This window comes from Rhinopithecus bieti, unplaced genomic scaffold (genome assembly GCF_001698545.2).
Source record: "Rhinopithecus bieti isolate Rb0 unplaced genomic scaffold, ASM169854v2 scaffold_17861, whole genome shotgun sequence".
NCBI classification, from domain to species: domain Eukaryota; kingdom Metazoa; phylum Chordata; class Mammalia; order Primates; family Cercopithecidae; genus Rhinopithecus; species Rhinopithecus bieti.
In genome coordinates, this window is record NW_016809830.1 from 3,216,267 (window position 1) to 3,234,789 (window position 18,523).

The following is an 18,523-nucleotide window of genomic DNA, read 5'->3' on the forward strand; positions in this document are numbered from 1 at the left end:
CATTGTCACCGGGCTAGGTTAACAGCTGGAGCCATCACAGCCTTCTTGAACTAAGTCGCTGCTTTCCTGTTTTTTGAGCATTTTACTGCTGGAGTCAATGAAACATTTAACATTCAAACCTGCAAGAATGCTGTCAAAACTCTTTATTGCTTCCATTTCCACTAAACTGAAAAATCAGAGAAAAAAAATTACCGGAGTATTCTTGATCTTTTGTTTCCCAAACTCGAAATGCTACAAAGAACTTAAACCAGTAATTACCCTTGAGGAACTAATCACCAAAATAGTATCAAACTTCTGAACTGCAGCACAAACATCCTAATTAACAAACTATTGGAGGGGGAAAAAAGGAAAGCCCAGTTTACTGCTAAATCTTTATAAAGAGATGTTTGAGGGGCAGAGTATACTAGCTCAAACTAGTGCTCGCTTTGAATTTCACAAGTGGTTTTTGGGTTTTTTTGTTTTGTTTTTTTTTTTTTTTTTTGGAGACAGGGTCTTGCTCTGTCACCTGAGGCTCTGAGGCTGGAGTACCATGGTATGATCTCAGCTCACTGCAACCTCCACCTCCCAGGCTCAAGTGATCTTTCCACCTCAGCCTCCCAAGTAGCTGGGACCACAGGCACGCGCTACCAAGCCCAGCTAATGTTTGGTATTTTTGGTAGAGACGAGGTTTTGCCATGTTGCCCAGGCTGGTCTCGAACTCCCAAGCTCAGGCAATTCACCTGTCTCGGCCTCCCAAAGTGCTGGGATTACAGGCGTAAGCCACTGTGCCCAGTCAAATTTCACAAGTTTTCTGGTTTGGACATTACATCACATGGTCTAACTCCAATTTATTTCATTCAACATGTCTAATTACTTCCAAATAACAGTATTATAAATTTATGATAAATACATTTCTCTATTAGCTAAAAGTTGCCTCATGAAGTAGCAAGTGATGGAGATAAAAGGCTGGCTGATGCCCACTGTGAAATGTAATTCACCAATATCGACCTGCACTTCGCTGCAAAACAAAAGCTGCAAACACATACAAAGGTATTCTGTTTAATTGGAGGTGGGTTTGCCATTTGTGGCTTAAATTCATTGCAGTGAAGGATATTACTGAACACACTTCTGGACCACCATCTTAAGTAAGCAGACATGCCATAGAAGTGGGTACTGATAAATGCATTCAACTATAAAAGAAAGATCAGCATTATAAATAACAACAGTAAGCTCAGTACAGCTGCCAGCAGATAAATAACAGTAAGTATTTTTCTAAATATCAAAATTGTCACTAACTCAGGAACTCTGATGATGAAGCCTGGCTCAAACACCTAATACAACAGTATGACACCATAATCAGCTAAATTTCAGACTTTCAATAGACATTCCAATGACCAAACGATTACCAAAATCTAAAGTTCCACAACTCAATTAGTACACATATATTATCTTCCCCCAAAAAACGATTTTATTAAAATAAGATAAATGTTTCAACGTTGTTTCTATTCTTTTTTTTAATAGATATGATCTCACCCCAATGCCAGGCTATAGTGCAGTGGCTCAATCACAGCTCACCGCAGCTTCGAACTCCTGGACTCAAGCAATCTTCCCATCTCAGCCTCCCGAGTACAGCTGGGGCAATAGGCACATGCCACTGCTGCTACAACCACCACCGCCACTACCACTCCTGCTACCACCTCCACCACTGCCGCCACCACCACATCCCCAGCTAATTGTTTCTATTCTATGAAAACAATCCTTACTGGATCATGTGCCTGGCTGCACAGGCATGCAGGCACACACACACACCCATCCATTTCACTGCGTTCCCACCCTAAAATCAAGGGCATCTTATCAAGCACTCATGCTTACAGACTCATCACTGAAACACGAAAATTTAAATGATACTCTACTTGTCCACTCGTATCTGCAGCCTGCTGGAAATGTGTAGCCAGTGACGTCTCGTCCTGGAAGACTTCATTACACTCCAAACATTTTAGACTATGTCTACACAGTTTGGAGGGGTCTTCATCTAGGGGCATGGCTGGGGTGATGGGAGTGCTTGAAGGAGCCGATATGACTGTCCCAGTTATGCCAGACTGAATTTTTGTGACAGTGTGTGTGCCAGCTCCCACAGGGCTCTGAAGAGTGGAAGTTGAAGTGGAAGTATTGCTTGATGGAGAAACTATCATTTGATCTGCTGGGACTGGCTTTAAAATTAAGTGGGAGCATTGCATTACCACCCCTTTCTCCTTATGCCCACGGGCATGGGAAAGGAGGCTGCATTTGTTGTAAAAAACGAGGTTCTTTGTACAATGGTTGCACGTTACTTCGATGCGCACACTCCGTCTGTCGTAGTGCTGGGTGAGACTCTTTTCAAGTGCAAAGGAGTCCCCACACTCCAAGCACTTGTACCCACGCGTCGGTAACGTGATCCCTGCATTGGCGGGAGGACTGAGGTTTGGGATGTAAACAGGGACTGGATTGACACTGCTCAGCACCTTGTTGAAAGCTTCCACCACAGAACTCTGCAAGGACGACACCACCTGGACTCGAGACACCTTTTTGGGGGGTTGCGAGGCTGCTGCATTGATTATTGCCTGCTTTATTTGTTGCTGAGGTTTGGTTAGCACTTGGCGGAGTTCAGAGGTGGCCTGGGCACCCTGAGGCAAAAGGTTAAGGTTGGCAAGGTGCACAGTCTTTGGCACGAGTTTGGCGTTGGCCAGGCTGGATGCCAGCACCACGACAGTTTGCTGCTGGATGGCATTGGCGGCTTTAATGATGGCGCTGCTGGCGCTCTGGACAGAGGCAGAAGATATGACCGTGGCTTTCACCGTGGTGTTGTTAGCGAGCTTCAAATTAATGACTTGAGATCCTGCCGTCTTCACAGCAGACACTGGGAGGAAAGCAGTAGCCACAGGCTTGATTGTGACCTGTTTAGGGGTGAGCTCTGCAGGGGAAACTGCATTGGTCACGACCGCGGACTGGAGAGGCGCCCTGGGGGGAGAGGAAAGGACGGCGGCTGATGCTGAAGATGACAGAAGGGATGTCACAGAGGCCATCACGGATGCTGTCTGCTCGGAAGGTTTCTTCCCAGAGTCAAGATCCACTTCCGGCAGTACCCTGGTCACTGTTCTCTTGATTTCCCCAGAAGATGTCTTAATGGTTTTTATGCGGACTTTGGGGATTGCTGGTGTGGACCCTGCAGGAGAGGACGGGGATCCCTTGCTGCTGTTCTCACTTGAGATGCTTCTGGGACTATCCGGTTGCTTTAGGGATGGTTTTTTGGTCCCGTCGATCAGATTCTGGGATTCAGGAGACTTGTCGGCGGCTCTCGGACTGTCGTTTACTTCTTTTGGTAATGGGGAGGATTCCCTCGAATTGGCCACTGGTTCTTTGCAGGAGTCTGAAGCCGCCTTTTTAGCGCTAAGAGCCGCGATGGCAGCGATGCAGGACGAGAGCTTGGAGGAGGACTTTGTCTTTGATGGCACAACGCCGGGAAGGCCAGTGTCGTTCTTCTCGGAGCTCAGCTTCCCATCCAGGACTCTGTTTTCCAGCACCTTGTCAGAGTTTTCCTTCAATTTATCCTCTGCTTTTCTGACTTTAAAAGGTTCATAAACGCTCAGGTTTATAGAATTGGCTTCTGCTTCTCTCTTAACAACTTTGTTTTTCTCCATATTGCCTGACGTGGAGAGTCCCGTTTTGCTGGAGTTTTCCCCTCCCAGTGCCTTCAGCTTATCGTAGTCCTGCTGGGGAGCCGACCCTGTCAACACGTTCGACCTGAAGCTTGATCGCACATCCTCCTTGTCAGGAGGGTCATCTACCTCGATCTTCTCATCGTCGTCAAACTCTTCAGCACTGGAGATCGGGCTAAACTGGCTGAACGTCGAGTCTTTCAGAGCCACCTCAGAGGCAGGCACATCTCCTTTCAAGGACTTCGCTCCATCTTTACTGTAACTGTCCAGGGAGGACGCTGTGAGAAACCCATTATGGAGGCCATTGCCGGTGGGGTTGTGGCCGTCTTTCTCCCCGCCCTCGGACGAGTCGATGTTCCGAACATTCTTGACGATAACGCTGACACCCACGTCAGAAGATGATGGTGCGTGGGAGTCATCCTCTCCGTGAGCGTTCTGTTTCATGTGGCTTTCATGGTCATCGTGTCCAGACTCAATAGCTGCTTTAGGATCGACCATATCTGGGATGTCAAATGCTGCCAGGAGGTCATCAAAGTCTGGGGTCTTCATATCCCCCATGGTCATGAATTTGAGCAGATGTTCTGTTAAATGAGCAGAAAACAGTTCCATCAGTAATTGGTATTTCCTCGCGATGAGATAAAACCCCTATACAATTCGCACTAACGTAACAACGATTACCAAGAAAGAGCAAGGAGGTAACTGCATTTACGGTAACTACAAAACTCTGAGTCCAAATGGACAAACATCGAGAAAATACATGTAAGACCTAGATAATTTTAGCTTCAAAAGTGATCCCTTCATACTGCTGTACGGCGTTACCAGCATGGCTCCTCCCAGCTAACAAGAATGAAGTTGACGGAAACTGCTGTAGCCTAGAAAAACAGGTTCTGGTATAGCAACTAGAAAATGTGTCATTTTCATAAAAAGCTACTTCCAACATATTTTGATCTTGACAGTATTTAATTCCGCTAGCAAAATTATCACTATCATCGTCACCATCAGATTTGGGATACTTTATTAAAAGAAACATGCTACAATCAAAAAAGCCAATTACAGATTTCAATATTCATCCACAGAAAAAAAAAAGAAACGAGCATCCACACCCACCGCAGGATACCTGCTAATAAATTCCACTTGGGACTTTTAAAAAAAAAAACCCTAAGGAGCTGATTCCGTCCATTTTTATTTAACCCTAATTTTCCCTATTATGTTTGTTAAAAAAGAAACACTCTCAGATGATAGGAGGATGGAGAGTTTTAGAAAAATGGCTGGTCACAGCCATTACTAAACATGAAGGATATATGAATACATGCAGTGCTTGAGGGTCTTTAAAAGGGGCCCGTCCCCTCACCTGCAGAGGACAAGTGACTGTCAGGGGGAAATAAAGCCTCCACTGCAGGGGGTATGTTCTGCTCCCTGGACCCCCAGCCTTCTGTCCTGGGACTCTACTGTTTCCTGGTCTCTACTCCAGTCTGTGTGTACTTGTCTCCTCTTACAGACTGGCCTGTAAGCTGCCTGAGGACAGGCAAAGTGTCACTCATCTTTCTAGCACAAATGTCAAATAATTAACGCAATACCAAGACGGGTTCTAGCATAAATGTCAAATAATCAATGCAACACCAAGACAGGCACTGGGTTTATAACAGAAGAACAGGGCTGGACCCAGCTCTGACACTCACTAGCTCTGGGGCCCTCAGGAAGTGAGAGGATCTCTTGGATCCTCACTCTGCCTTCTGCAGTGGAGGCAAACAGCCAGGGAGAGAAGGAAAGGAAAGAGGGAAGAGGAGAGAGCGAGAGAAGAGAAAGAGGAATGAGGCAAGCAGCAGTCAGTCGGAAGGGAAGAGGGTAGCAGCTGACTTTAGGCAACTTTCAGTGGAAGAATTCACCTAGCCAATTTAGATGCGTGTTCCTTGACAGACTCTGTTCTTCAGTATTATAATAACTGTGTTATTATCCTTCCTTCAAATCTGTTTTAGTGATCCCTGACACGTTGTCTCCTTCCACATCTTACTGAAGCACTTGATTTTTTTTTTCTTGTACAATCTAGAAAACATCACACATTCCTAATAAAAATAACTATTCCAGGGTCAAGAGAGAATTTCTACTCAGTGAGAATATACCTGCCTGAGAAAACTCATATACACCACAAATCTATCAACAGCTAAGACCTTCAGCATATTAACTCACTCTGGGGACACATCAAACACTGTGAAGAATTTGGTTAGGAAAAACTACTGTTGAAGGCAAAATCAACGCTTAGGGTTCGATGGGAGCTGAAGAATAAATCTGCTTCTATTCACACCTGTCTCAGTTAATACCAGCTGAAGAAGTCACACGTGCTTTTCTTTCGATGGCTTACTCAGCCTAGAGAAAACACTCTGTGACCACTCTTCTCTCAGAGGGGCGCCTGCGGAAACAGAGGGGGAATAACATCCACCCAGCACCAAACTACCACCAATGCAAAAAGAACACAGGATATAAAACATTAACATCTCTAAAGGGATATTGAAGTACAAATATCTATGAGAAGTCAGACCCAGTAGGAAAGTCTGTGATTATGATTTTGTTTTTTAAATGAAATTGAACATTTAAACTGCAAAATGTGGGGAATGAAAAAGCCATCTGTCAGGCACTATATCCATAAAAGAATCCACCCACTTAGAAATAATCCCTGAATGTCACCACTCTTATTTCTATCCATCACCCTGGTGTCGTCAATGGAATACTCACAATAAAACTGCCATTAGCAGAGTATTCCTGTGATCTGTCTTTACCAACCATGTTGATCTAAAGTTGGAGGTCACTGTTATTAGAAAACTCAAGACACCACCCCCTACCCCACCAGGGTTGAAAGGGCCTGAAAAGAAGATTTTTAACTGATGCAAAGCTTGGGCTCAGGCTCTGGAAGACCCCATGGTAGCGGGGCTTTGCCCTAGTCCCTCCACCTTTTCTTTCGAGCTTCACAGGATTTATGTCATTTGCCCTCTCTTTATGACTTTGGTGAGCAAAAGACTTTATACAGTTACACACTGTTCATCCCAGAGGGCAGTCGGTTCAGGAACAAAAAGAAGATAAGAGATAATTCAAATACTCAGTGGGTGGGAGGCCCAGAACATACAACCACAAGAATGAGGAAAGGTCGCCACGTGAAACCAAACTTGAGTGGTCGGCAGTGCGACTGTCTGGTATTCTCAGGAACCCTGGGAAGGTTAGTATGGCTCTTCGCACCTTTTTCTGCTGTTATACGCACAGGAACCTCCTGAGTTACAAACGCGTGCACAGCGGCTGTACTGAATCACAGAATTCATGCTAAACTTGTTGCCCTCCACACCACCCCTATCTTTTCCTATCTGCCCAGCTAAAGCAGAGTTAAGGTCTAGAAGGCCCCAGAGAGGAACTCCCATGCCTGCAAACCCCCCAAGGGGTTGAGAAGCAACTCCTTCTCCACAGTGATCCAGCCTCACCCTGTCCCCATCCCTCTACTGCACCTAAAGTTTACACTCTTCTCTTGGAGGATGGGGGGAAGCCCAGCGTGAAGCAGTGGCACGTGGTAAGAGGTCAGAGTGAATTGATGGTAGTTTTAAAAAGTGAGTCAGCCGGCCGGGCGCGGTGGCTCAAGCCTGTAATCCCAGCACTTTGGGAGGCCGAGACGGGCGGATCACAAGGTCAGGAGATTGAGACCATCCTGGCTAACACAGTGAAACCCCGTCTCTACTAAAATACAAAACTAGCCGGGCGAGGTAGCGGGCTCCTGTAGTCCCAGCTACTCGGGAGGCTGAGGCAGGAGAATGGCGTAAACCCGAGAGGCGGAGCTTGCAGTGAGCTGAGATCCGGCCACAGCACTCCAGTCCGGGCGACAGAGCGAGACTCCGCCTCAAAAAAAAAAAAAAAAAAGTGAGTCAGCCATCCTAGTTCACCTGCAGGAAGGTCGACTATAAGCTGAAAATGCATAATGGGCGTTTTTGAGCGCACTAGCCACCTGAAAGCGCATGGTGCCATCTGAAACCCGAGATCACTGTGGCGGGAGGACTCCCCTGTCTGAGGTTGTATAACTAATGGAATGGATACGACTCCCTGTAACTTCACACTTCTTTTTTGGTTTATAGGAATGTTTTTCATGCCCACAATCACATTGTCCTATTACCCTTTTCCTTCCCACATTCTGGAAGGCAAGAGCAAGAGTTCCATTCCACTTGGAGGGGAAAAAAATGTGTAACTCCCACTTCATTTCTCAGTTATATTGAATACAAAGAGGAATGTTTATGCCTGAAAGTTTGCTTCACTTTCCACCCCAATTCCTAAGTACTACTGTCTTAAAAATAGATTCTTTTGCTTAAAACATTACAAAATAAATCTCAGTCCTCTTTTAAAAGATAAAATAGAACGATCTCATTTTAGCTTCCCTTTCCCTCAACAGTTTGATTTTCAAACAGAATTAGCTTTAGTTATTTTAACAATGTCTTTCACTTATGCCCTATAAAATACATCTCCCTTCAAAGGCAATAATAGTCTTTTTATTTATTTATTTATTTTATTTATTTTTTTCCCAAGACGGAGTCTTGCTTTGTCACCTAGGCCGGAGTGCAGTGGCACAATCTCTGCTCACTGCAACCTCCACCTCCCGAGTTCAAGCAATTCTCCTGTTTCAGCCTCCCGAGTAGCCGGGATTACAGGCGCCTGCCACCACATCTGGCTAATTTTTGTATTTTTAATAGAGACAGGGGTTCACCATGTTGGCCAGGCTGGTCTCGAACTCCTGACCTCGTGATCTGCCCGCTGTGGCCTCCCAGAGTGCTGGGATTACAGGCGTGAGCCACCGCGCCTGGCCAATTGACGTTTAATTTAAAAGTAAACCCTATATAAATGACCTACAATTCACTAACAAGCATTTGTGCTTAATGTATAATGTTCTTTCACCCGAAGACATCAACAATATCTGAGGGAATTAGAACTGTTTACAAAAAAGGAAATTCAAAGAACTCAGGTCTGTCACATGATCACTTTATTTTCTCCCATGACACAGAGACAAAACATTTCCTTTCCTACCCAAAGCCTCTGAGAATCATAAAAGCTATTTCATCTTTGTTGGCAGAAGTCAAAAGTTATAAAGTCAAAAGAAAACGTAAGAAAACCTATTCACCCCTTAATCACACTTCTCATACTTTGTAACAAAATTCTTCTTCACAATAAAAAAAATTGTTGGTTTCCCAATTTCCAATTAGAGAATGTCACTATTAAAGGCACAGGCACAGCCTAACCATTGAATCCCAACTTTAAATAATTCTGAAACAGGAAGACACATGCCTAAATCCAGCCAAGGTCTGCCTCCTCTGACCTGTGAAAACACTGGTTCCCTATTTAATAAAGAAACTAACATTTCCCCTAATGAAAATCAATAGCCTCTAAATCATAACAGTCCTACTTAGAGAAAAACAAATCAAAGTCTACTGACCATCTTGACAGAATTATAAAGGCTTTCCATAAAACAACTGTAATAATACAAGGTCTGCTTTAGGATTCCCAGTGCCTATTTTCTGGCACTATCTGGCCACTGAGACACAATTTTTTTTTATTCGCATTGAATTTTTAAATAATTATTAATAATATATATAAGTACTATATATATATATATACACCCACCAACACACACACATTTTTTTTTCCTTTCCCTTTCTTTTTAGGGCAGGGTCTCACTATGTTGTCCATACTGGTCTCCGAATCCCTGGCTTCTAAACAATTCCTCCTGCCCAGCCTCCCAAGTGCCAGGATTACAGATGTGAGGCCACTGTGGCCGACCCAAAAAAAAAAACTCAATAAATGAATGGATCAGCCCATTGTTTTCCCATCTTCCCTATCTTTCCTTCAAATATAAAATGTTTTTATAAGCACTATGTTTATAGTATGTAATGTTTCAAATTTAATTCTCCCTCTTAGAAAACTAGCCCTAGTATCCGCCAGTCTTTTTTTTTTTTTTTTGAGACGTGGGTCTCGCTCTGTAGCTCAGGCTGGAGTGCAGTGGCTGGATCCCAGCTCACTGCAAGCTCCGCCTCCCGGGTTTACGCCATTCTCCTGCCTCAGCCTCCCGAGTAGCTGGGACTACAGGCACCCGCCACCTCGCCCGGCTAGTTTTTTTTGTATTTTTTAGTAGAGACGGGGTTTCACCATGTTAGCCAGGATGGTCTCGATCTCCTGACCTCGTGATCCGCCCGTCTCAGCCTCCCAAAGTGCTGGGATTACAGGCTTGAGCCACCGCGCCCGGCTGTATCCCCAGTTTTTATACATCTTCAAGAAACACAGAGATTGACTTCTCTTGGCCGCCTACATTCAAATTCTTGCTCTTCCCATTATCCCATTATGCAAACCTTAGCTCTGCCTCCATCACCAATCTCTTATATCTTTAGAATTTCCAAGGCTCTGCACATTGTGTCTCTTCCACCAAAGAAAAGAAAAAAAAAAAAACCTTCTCTCCTCTCTTCCAACCGACCTGCTGCTGCTTTTATCCCACTTCAATCTCGACTGCGTATCAGGGAAATCTATTTTCTCACTGCATTTCCATTCCAAACACCACGTCGGTTCAGCTACACAGGCTGACCTCATGGTTCTTCACTCTTCCTAAACCAGCTGGGGACAGAAGTCAGTTTGGGGGCCAAGTTTTCCTAAAAATCTGATTAGCCACACCTCTGGAGCAGCTGCCGTGGTTCACTGCCTCTCTCTAGGAAGTGCAGGCAGGGGTGGGAGAGACTGGGTCCCAAAAATGGCAGATTCTCGGATTTCAAAAAAATAGCATACACGCAGACACACACACGTGAAAAAGTGTGGAAAAGCAAAATAAGCAATTATGAAAAAAGCTATGGAATCTCTTAATTACTTGCCATCGGAAGATCCTATGCCAGTGACAAAATGCCAAAGAAAAGTTTCATTTTATCTTTAGCTTTCATGCTAGTCAGACCCTGATTGAGTCCAGACAGCCAGCCCAGAGTACCTTGCAGGTCTAAAGGTTCCTCTCCGGCCACAGGGAAGAAAGCTGACACAATGGGACAGCAACAACTCGCCTGGACCCTCTGACCCGTCAGCACTGCTGGGCACCCTGATCACACTCTGCCTGCTCTCAGCAGAAGAGCTTCATTTTCTAAGCAGCCTACACCAGGGTAACACACAGTGTACAAGTACAGTTTATATGCACAAAAAACAGAATGCACGTTTTGTTAATTCTGCGTGAGTTAACAAGAAATTAGCAAATATAGTTGCTATTATCCAAAATAGATATTTGCTGGTTTCCTTAAACCTGATGATACCAATCATGGATATACAAATACTCTGCTCAAGGTAGTATGTTTTCTTCTTCAGTTAACACTTGATATTCCCGATCTGAAATTCAAACTGCTTCTGGAAATATCAACACAGGAGTCACTTACTAATGCCACGAACCAGGGCATGACCTTGGGAAATAGAAGAGTGAAGTCAGCCCCAGCCCTTTGCTGCAGTTATTCCACACTTCTCCCTCAAGGTTATAAAAGCAGGTTCCCCGCCCCCATCCATTCCCCCCTCGCACATCAGATGCAACTAAGGGAAAGTCCCTGTCCCTACAAACCTCAGCCTTCTCTGGAAGCTCAGCCTCCCCCACTCAGCCTACTTCTCACATCACAGCTCTCTAAGGAAGCTCGCTCCCCAACTCCAAGCTCTCCTGAGTCAAAACGAAAGCTCAGCTACAGTGAGGGCTCCTTTGCTTTTTTCCGGAGAGAAGCTCCAGGGAAATTCAGGGCTTGCCTGTGGCCCTCCACAGCAGGTCCTCAGCGTCATTCAGCACTGCAATTTTGTTTTTCCTTATTAACTCCCGTACTGCCAAGACACAGAGACTGCTGCTTTTCTTTTCTTTGACACAGGACCTGGATCTTCTGCCCAGGCTGGAGTGCAGTGCCATGATCATAGCTCACTGCAGCCTTGAACTCCTGGGCTCGAGTGATCCTTACACGCACCACCACATTCAGTTAGTTCTTATTTGTTGTAGAAATGGGGTCTCGCTCTCACCCAGACTGGTCTCAGACTGGCCTCAAGTGATCCTCCAGCCTCGCCTCCCAAGTGCTGGGATTACAGGTTTGAGCCACCCTGCCTGGCCTAAGGCTGTGGCCTGCAGATGTTACTAATCTCTCTCCCTCTTCTAAACTCCATCCCCTTTTCTTTCTGAGGTTAAGTTAAAAAATCATAGTCACCAGTCAAGAGGTCTCCCACAGCTTCCTTCCTTCAAATCTTGCCTGTACCTTCACGGCTGGCTTTGCCAAGCCGATCCTCCACAGTGAACTTGGTCTGTCCCTTCTATTTTGGGTCATTCCTATCCCATCTGTCTAGAGGCATAGAGAGATGTCCCCCAGCCTTACCCTGGAACCCTTGGTGCTCTGTCCTCTTGCCACGCAGGCTTCACAGCTCAAGTTCTCCAGTACTGGGACATATCCTGCTCCTCCCAGTATCTTCCCCAGCCCTCTGACAATCCACTCTCTTGAAACCACCATTGAAATCCAGGCAGGGCTGGGCGTGGTGGCTCATGACTGTGATTCCAACACTTTGGGAGGCCAAGGCAGGATGACTGGTTGAGCTCAGTAAGTCGAGGCTACAGTGAGCTACAATCACGCCACAGCAATCTAGCCTAGGCAACAGAGTAAGACCCTGTCTCTTAAATTAAAAAAAAAAAAAAAAAAAAAAGCCAGGCTGAAGGAGAGAATTTTGGGGATCATGGAATAGTTCTGTATCACAAATGTGGTAATGGAGACATGTTTCTGTGCATCTGTCAAACGTGGTGGTTCATGCCTGTAATCCCAGCACTTTGGGAGGCTGAGGCGGGTGGATCACTTAAGACTAGGAGTTCGAGACCAGCCTGGCCGACATGATGAAACCCCCTCTCTACTACAAATACAAAAATTAGCTGGGCGTGGTGGTGCACACCTGTAATTCCAGCTACTCGGGAGGCTAAAGCGAGAGAGCTGCTTGAACCTGGGAGGCAGAGGTTGCAGTGAGCTGAGATCCGGCCACTGCACTCCAGCCTGGGCCACAGAGCGAGACTCCGTTTCAAAAAAAAAACAAAAAACAAAAAACAAAAAAAAACAAAAAAAACCTAGAGAATTTCACTGTGTGTAAATATTAAATTTAAAAATAAAAACCAGGAATGGGAGAGTGCATCCAAAATTAAGACCAACTGTAACAAGAACCTAAATGTATTACAAATGAGTAACATTACTACACTGAAGGGTGCAGGGAAGAAAAAACTAACCTAAACAACTCGGAAAACAGAATTCTGACTGTACGCTGTAAGGCTAATGAAAAAGGACTATGCACAAACACTGTCCTCCAGTAAAAAAAAAAAAAAAAACTGCTGAAATCTAGTTAGTAGTAGTGTACGAATGATAATTTCTAGTTTTCACAAGTGTGTTAGAATGACACAAGATGTGAGCTTTAAGCACAGTTGGGTAAATGGGTACATAGAAATTCTCTGTCCTATTTTCGCAACATTTCTTTCTTTTTTTTTCTTTTTTGTAGAGAGAGGGTCTTGCTAGGTTGTCTAGGCTGGTTACTCCTGGGCTCCAGTGATCCTTCTACCTTGGCCTCCCAAAGCACAGGGATTACAGATGTGAGCCACTGTACCTAGCCAAAACTTAAAGTTAAAATTACTTCAACATAAAAGTTAAAAAGGGAAAACCCAGGCTATGTGACATAATACAAAGGAGACCACTTTGGAGATGAAATCCTTGCTGTCCTATTTACCACTATTAGCTAGTGACCTGAGGTGGCCATGGCACCTCCCCGAGTGTCCCTTCCTCCTAGGTCCAAAGGAAGGTGCATGCCGTCGCTGAACAGTGTAGTCTCACAGCAAGAAAACACTCCAGAAACCATCCATTCCCAATCCATGTTCCCGCGTGCCTGTTTTTGCTGCCAATCGCCTTTCATGTTGCCCGCGACCTCACTGCAGAATTTCATTTTCTGGTCATCCTTTCCTCTCATGGACCCCACAGCATTGCCTCAAGCTCACTTGGCTTTTCCTGACTCACTGGCTTTTCTTCTTCTCCCCTTTCATGAGTCCCTTCAGACTCTTTTTTGTTATCTACCTTTGTTCAAAGGCAACCTCACCAACTCCCATGGTCACAACAGTCAGAACAAACAGGTTTCTACCTTTAGCCCTAATTCTGCCTTAAGAGTCGTCTTTCCATTGCTGGGATGATATTCTGCTTGGCCCTTCCCACACTAGGTCAAACTTAAAACTAAAGCCCTCATATTCCCTCCCAACATGTTCCTCTAAATCCTGTGTTTTGTCAATGACCTTCACCTTCTCTAGGAAAACATTAAAAATCTTCAGGCAGGCCGGGCGGCGCGGTGGCTCACGTTTATAATCCCAACACTTTGGGAGGCTGAGGTGGGTGGATCACCTGAGGTCGGGAGTTCGAGACCAGCCTAACATGGAGAAACCCCGTCTCTACTAAAAATGCAAAATTAGCCAGGCGTGGTAGTGCACACCTGTAATCCCAGCTACTCAGGAGGCTGACACAGGAGAATTGCTTGAACCCAGGAGGCAGAGGTTGCGGTGAGCCAAGATCGCACCATTGCACTCCAGCCTGGGCGACAAGAGCAAAACTCCACCTCCAAAATAAACATCTTCAGGCAGCATTTCACAAACCATAAAACACAGATACTAGCTCTGTAGGATGTTATTAGGTCTTTCACAAAGACAAGACTGAAATGCACATAGCAAATGCTGGATTTTCCTAAGTTAAACAGATTTCTTTCAGGCAAGACCCACTATTATGCTAATGAGCATTACAAATCTCCAAAATCAGTGATGCCAATAGCCACCAAATTTTGATCTATCTGCAGGTCATTTTTTCTGATCCACAGATACAAATGCCAAAATGACTGCCCAAAAGGCTGCAAAAACTTTTGTTGTTGCAAGTTATGCATTAGTTACTTTTATTGCATCTTGTCCCCCAACTTCATAAGCTAATGTCATTATTAGCTAATATCGAAGGCAACACAAAGACGCCTTACTATTTCACTTTTCATATTATTTCAATGTTCACTTTTTCGCCTATGTTTTGCTAGTTACCAATCAATGAATGATGAATGAATGGATGCAAAGAGCTGATGAATTTCCTGTTTCTTTCTTTCTTCAGCTCTATGAAACAACTTACTGATCTACACTCTCGTCACTTATTAATAAGCAAGAGCATACAAAGCCTATCCATACAGTTCCCTGACTCACTGGCTTTTCCTCTTCTATGTCTATGGACAAACCTTCATGAAGAAAAAGAGCATTTAACATCCCAGAGTACGCCGGCGCGGTGCTCCAAGCTGTAATCCCGCCTTTGGGCCCGAGACGGGCGGATCACAAGGTCAGGAGATCGACGTACCATCCTGAGCTAACCGGTGAAACCCGTCTCTACTAAAAAAATACAAAAACTAACGGGCGAGTGGCGGGCGCTATAGTCCCAGCTACTCGGGAGGCTGAGCAGAGAATGGGCGTAATACCGCGGAGGCGGAGTTGCATGAGCTGAGATCCAGCCACTGCACTCCAGCCTGGGCGACAGATGCGAGACTCCGTCTCAAAAAAAAAAAAACCCAGGTACACAAACACAAACAGTAAGTGGGGAGCAACACCCTGCACATGAATTCATTCCAGCACCAGCGTTCCTTTATGTTCCTGGCTTCTTTGTGTCCAAAAATTTTTCCCTTAAAAAAATGCGGATAACAGATACACTCAACCGGGATATGACAAGGCTACTGATATTTAGAGGGAAGCCTTGTCATAATTAACCACACAGACAAAAAAGATAACATTCAAACAATGCGTGATCAGTGGAATCAAGGAATATTCCTACCCTTTCATTTCAGTATCACAGATAAGTAGACCTACAAACCAGGCAGGATAAAACCCCATTTGGCCAGAATCCCTTTGGGAGAACATCTGTGGTGATCTTATGACTAACTTTCCTATCAGACTGCGCATTCAGCAAAGAAGGGGGAAAGCTATGGGCATACATCCTTAGGGAAGGGCTGGTGGCCAGAAGCTTGTGGGGAGCTCAGGGGCTCACTTGTCAAAAACAGAACTATGGTTGTGGAGTGATCCTGCAAAGATAGAATTAGACGGCTGGAGGCCAAATGACAATTACCAGGTCAGAACCTGGGAGGCACGACGGAAGAGATGCTGACTGGAAGCAACAGCTGCCTGATCATCCTCTCCTGAACCCTCCTGTCTTTGCAGCCCCCAAATGACACAAAATTAATGAAATACACACAGAACAACACTTCACTGTGTAATATAAACTTCTCAGCGAAATATGCCAACTGCACCCAGCCTGGGCACAGAGCGAGACGCCATCTAAAAAAAAACTCATAAGCGCAGCAGCCTATGGTCATAATATGAGAGGACCCTGCTTCTCTGCATCCTGCAAAACATAGTCTCTCTCTCGGAGATAGGGTGGAGGAGGAGGTGAGATCTGTGACCATCTTTTCCAGGTCCTCAGGAACCTCACAAGTGAGTTCCCAAGGGAGCCAGAATTATCATAGAATGAAACTTCTGAGATTTGGTCTTGTTAAAATTTAACTTAATAAGTTTAACTGCTCTCACTTATGGTTCATAAAATCTGTAAAATTCCAGGAGCTGTAATAAAGACAAATCACAGTCCCAAAACAACCATCAACCCAAATCATCTTTACAGTCAGGTTCCTATGGTAGTATATAATACTGGATTCAGATTCACAAAAAGAAGCAGCAAATTTCTCATTCAAGTAATTGATATTTTGTATTAACTTGGTCTTCTAAAAAATTCTGCAGCTTAAAAATCAGGCTGGACAATCTATGGCAAAATTAGATGAAAAAGAAAAAAGAAAAAAAGTGAGGTTATGGGAGGAAGGTGAACCCAGCAAGGTGCAGGTGCTAACAAAACCAAAGTGAGGAAACACCTGCCGAAGGCTGCAATTTCCCAACCACTCTCCACCTGAATGAAGAGACAATCCTGCCCGGAGCTTGCTTGCTCATACACGTCTCACTGAACGAAGAGACACCTGCCTGGAGTTGCATTTCTCACACCACTTTCCACTGAACAAAGAGACAATCTGCCCGGAGCTGCATTTCCCATACCATTCTCCACTGAACGAAGCCAGAGCTCCACAGACAAATGACTGATCTAGGATTGGGCGGGAAATGCACCTACCAATGAATCTTATAGTGTGAGAAAGTAAGAAAGAGCTGAATGCCCCCTGCCTCCAAAAAAAAACAAAAAAACTACACTGATGGGGCGTGTCAAAGGGACATAGAAGCCCATGGAAAATTGGAACAATCTGAGCAACAAAATACAGTGGTGTTGTGTAACAACCCAAAATATTAAATAAATACCCATGAATGCATGCTGATATAAATGATGGAATAACTAAATGGGATATGCAAACTATCCCCTTTGCAGAAGTTCCAAAGTAATTTATGCAGATGCCACACCCTTATGCAGTGAAGAACAACTCCCCGCCCCTTCAATGACTTTCTTCCGAGGACAGTAAGGAAAGGGGAGGAAAAAGCAACTTTACCGTGGAGAAAGAAACCTGACGAACACAACCTCAGCCAGGTGGTCAAGGTCAGCAACAACTGCCGTAAGTCACACGCGCAGTATGTCCCCGGGCTGTGATGAGAATGGCACACTGCCAGGAGACCTTCTTCCCAGAGACACACTACCCCAGCCTGACCACAGGAGACACATCAGACAAATCCCAACGGTGCGACCTCCTACAACATCCCTGACCAGTATTCCTTACAACTGTCAATGTCATCGAAAACAAACGAAGTCTGAGAAATGGTCATGGCCAAGTAAAGTCTGAAGACTAAATGTAATGTGATATCCTAGATGGACTCCTGGAACAGAAAAAGGACAATAGGTAAAACTAAGGAAATCCAAAAAAGGCACAGCCTTTAGTTGTTGTTGGTTAGTTGATTTTTTTTTTTTTTAAGTAAGATAGAAATAGTAAATAGTTAAGAGAATTGGCCAGGCATGGTGGCTCATGCCTATAATCCCAGCACGTTGGGAGGCCAAGAGTTCACAAGTTTGAGACTGGCCTGGACAACATGGTAAAACTCCATGCCTACAAAAAACACAAAATTTAGATGGGCGTGGTGGGGCGCACCTGTAGTCCCAGCTACTCCGGAGGCTGAGGTGGAAGGATGGCTTGAGCCCTGGAGGCAGAAGCTACAGTGAGCATGTTTGTGCCATTGTACATCAGCCTGGGCGACAGAGCCAGACCTTGTCTCAAAAAAAAAAAAAAAAAAAGAAAAAAAGGAGAACCTGGGAGTGTGAAAATACAGAGGAGAGCTGGGATGAGACGTTGTATACTATAATCCTTTTACTTCCAAAGAATATTGGCGAAAAGCAACCTAAAAAAAGAAATCATTCCTAAAGGGTTTAACAGCTCTGGATATGTAGATATTGGCTTTCCATTTTATCCTCTCATCAGTAAACTGCCTCAAGGTCAGTGACTAATCAAAATGATGCAGCAACTTTTAAACCATAGGTTATTAGAAACACAATTTTCAGGCTGGACGTGGTGGCTCATGCCTGTAGTCCCAGAACTTTCAGAGGCCAAGGCAGGTAGATCACTTTAGACCAGGAGTTCAAGACCAGACTGGCCAACATGGTGAAACCCTGTCTATACTAAAAACACAAAAATTGAGCGGCCATGGTGTCGCGCACCTGTAATCCCAGCTACCTGGGAGGCTGAGGCACAAGAACTGCTTGAACCCTGGAGTCGGAGGTTGCAGTGAGCCAAGGTCATGCCACTACACTCCAGCCTGGGTAACAGAGCAAGACTCAGTCTCAAAAAAAAAA

At 44.8% G+C, this 18,523-nt stretch overlaps 1 protein-coding gene across 11 annotated transcripts in view; it reads right to left on the minus strand.

Moving 5' to 3' along the window:
* ZNF532 (zinc finger protein 532) overlaps nucleotides 1–18,523 on the minus strand; it is a 133,933-nt gene that overhangs the window by 66,280 nt on the left and 49,130 nt on the right. For 10 of the 11 annotated variants that reach the window (XM_017890493.1, XM_017890489.1, XM_017890488.1 and 7 more), the window contains one exon: nucleotides 1,893–4,255. In XM_017890493.1, coding sequence (XP_017745982.1) covers nucleotides 1,893–4,238 — 2,346 coding nt within the window. In that variant the 5' untranslated portion in view covers nucleotides 4,239–4,255. Of the gene's footprint in view, nucleotides 1–1,892; nucleotides 4,256–5,976; nucleotides 5,997–18,523 lie in introns of those variants that run through there. The other variant, XM_017890495.1, reaches the window with a different exon arrangement.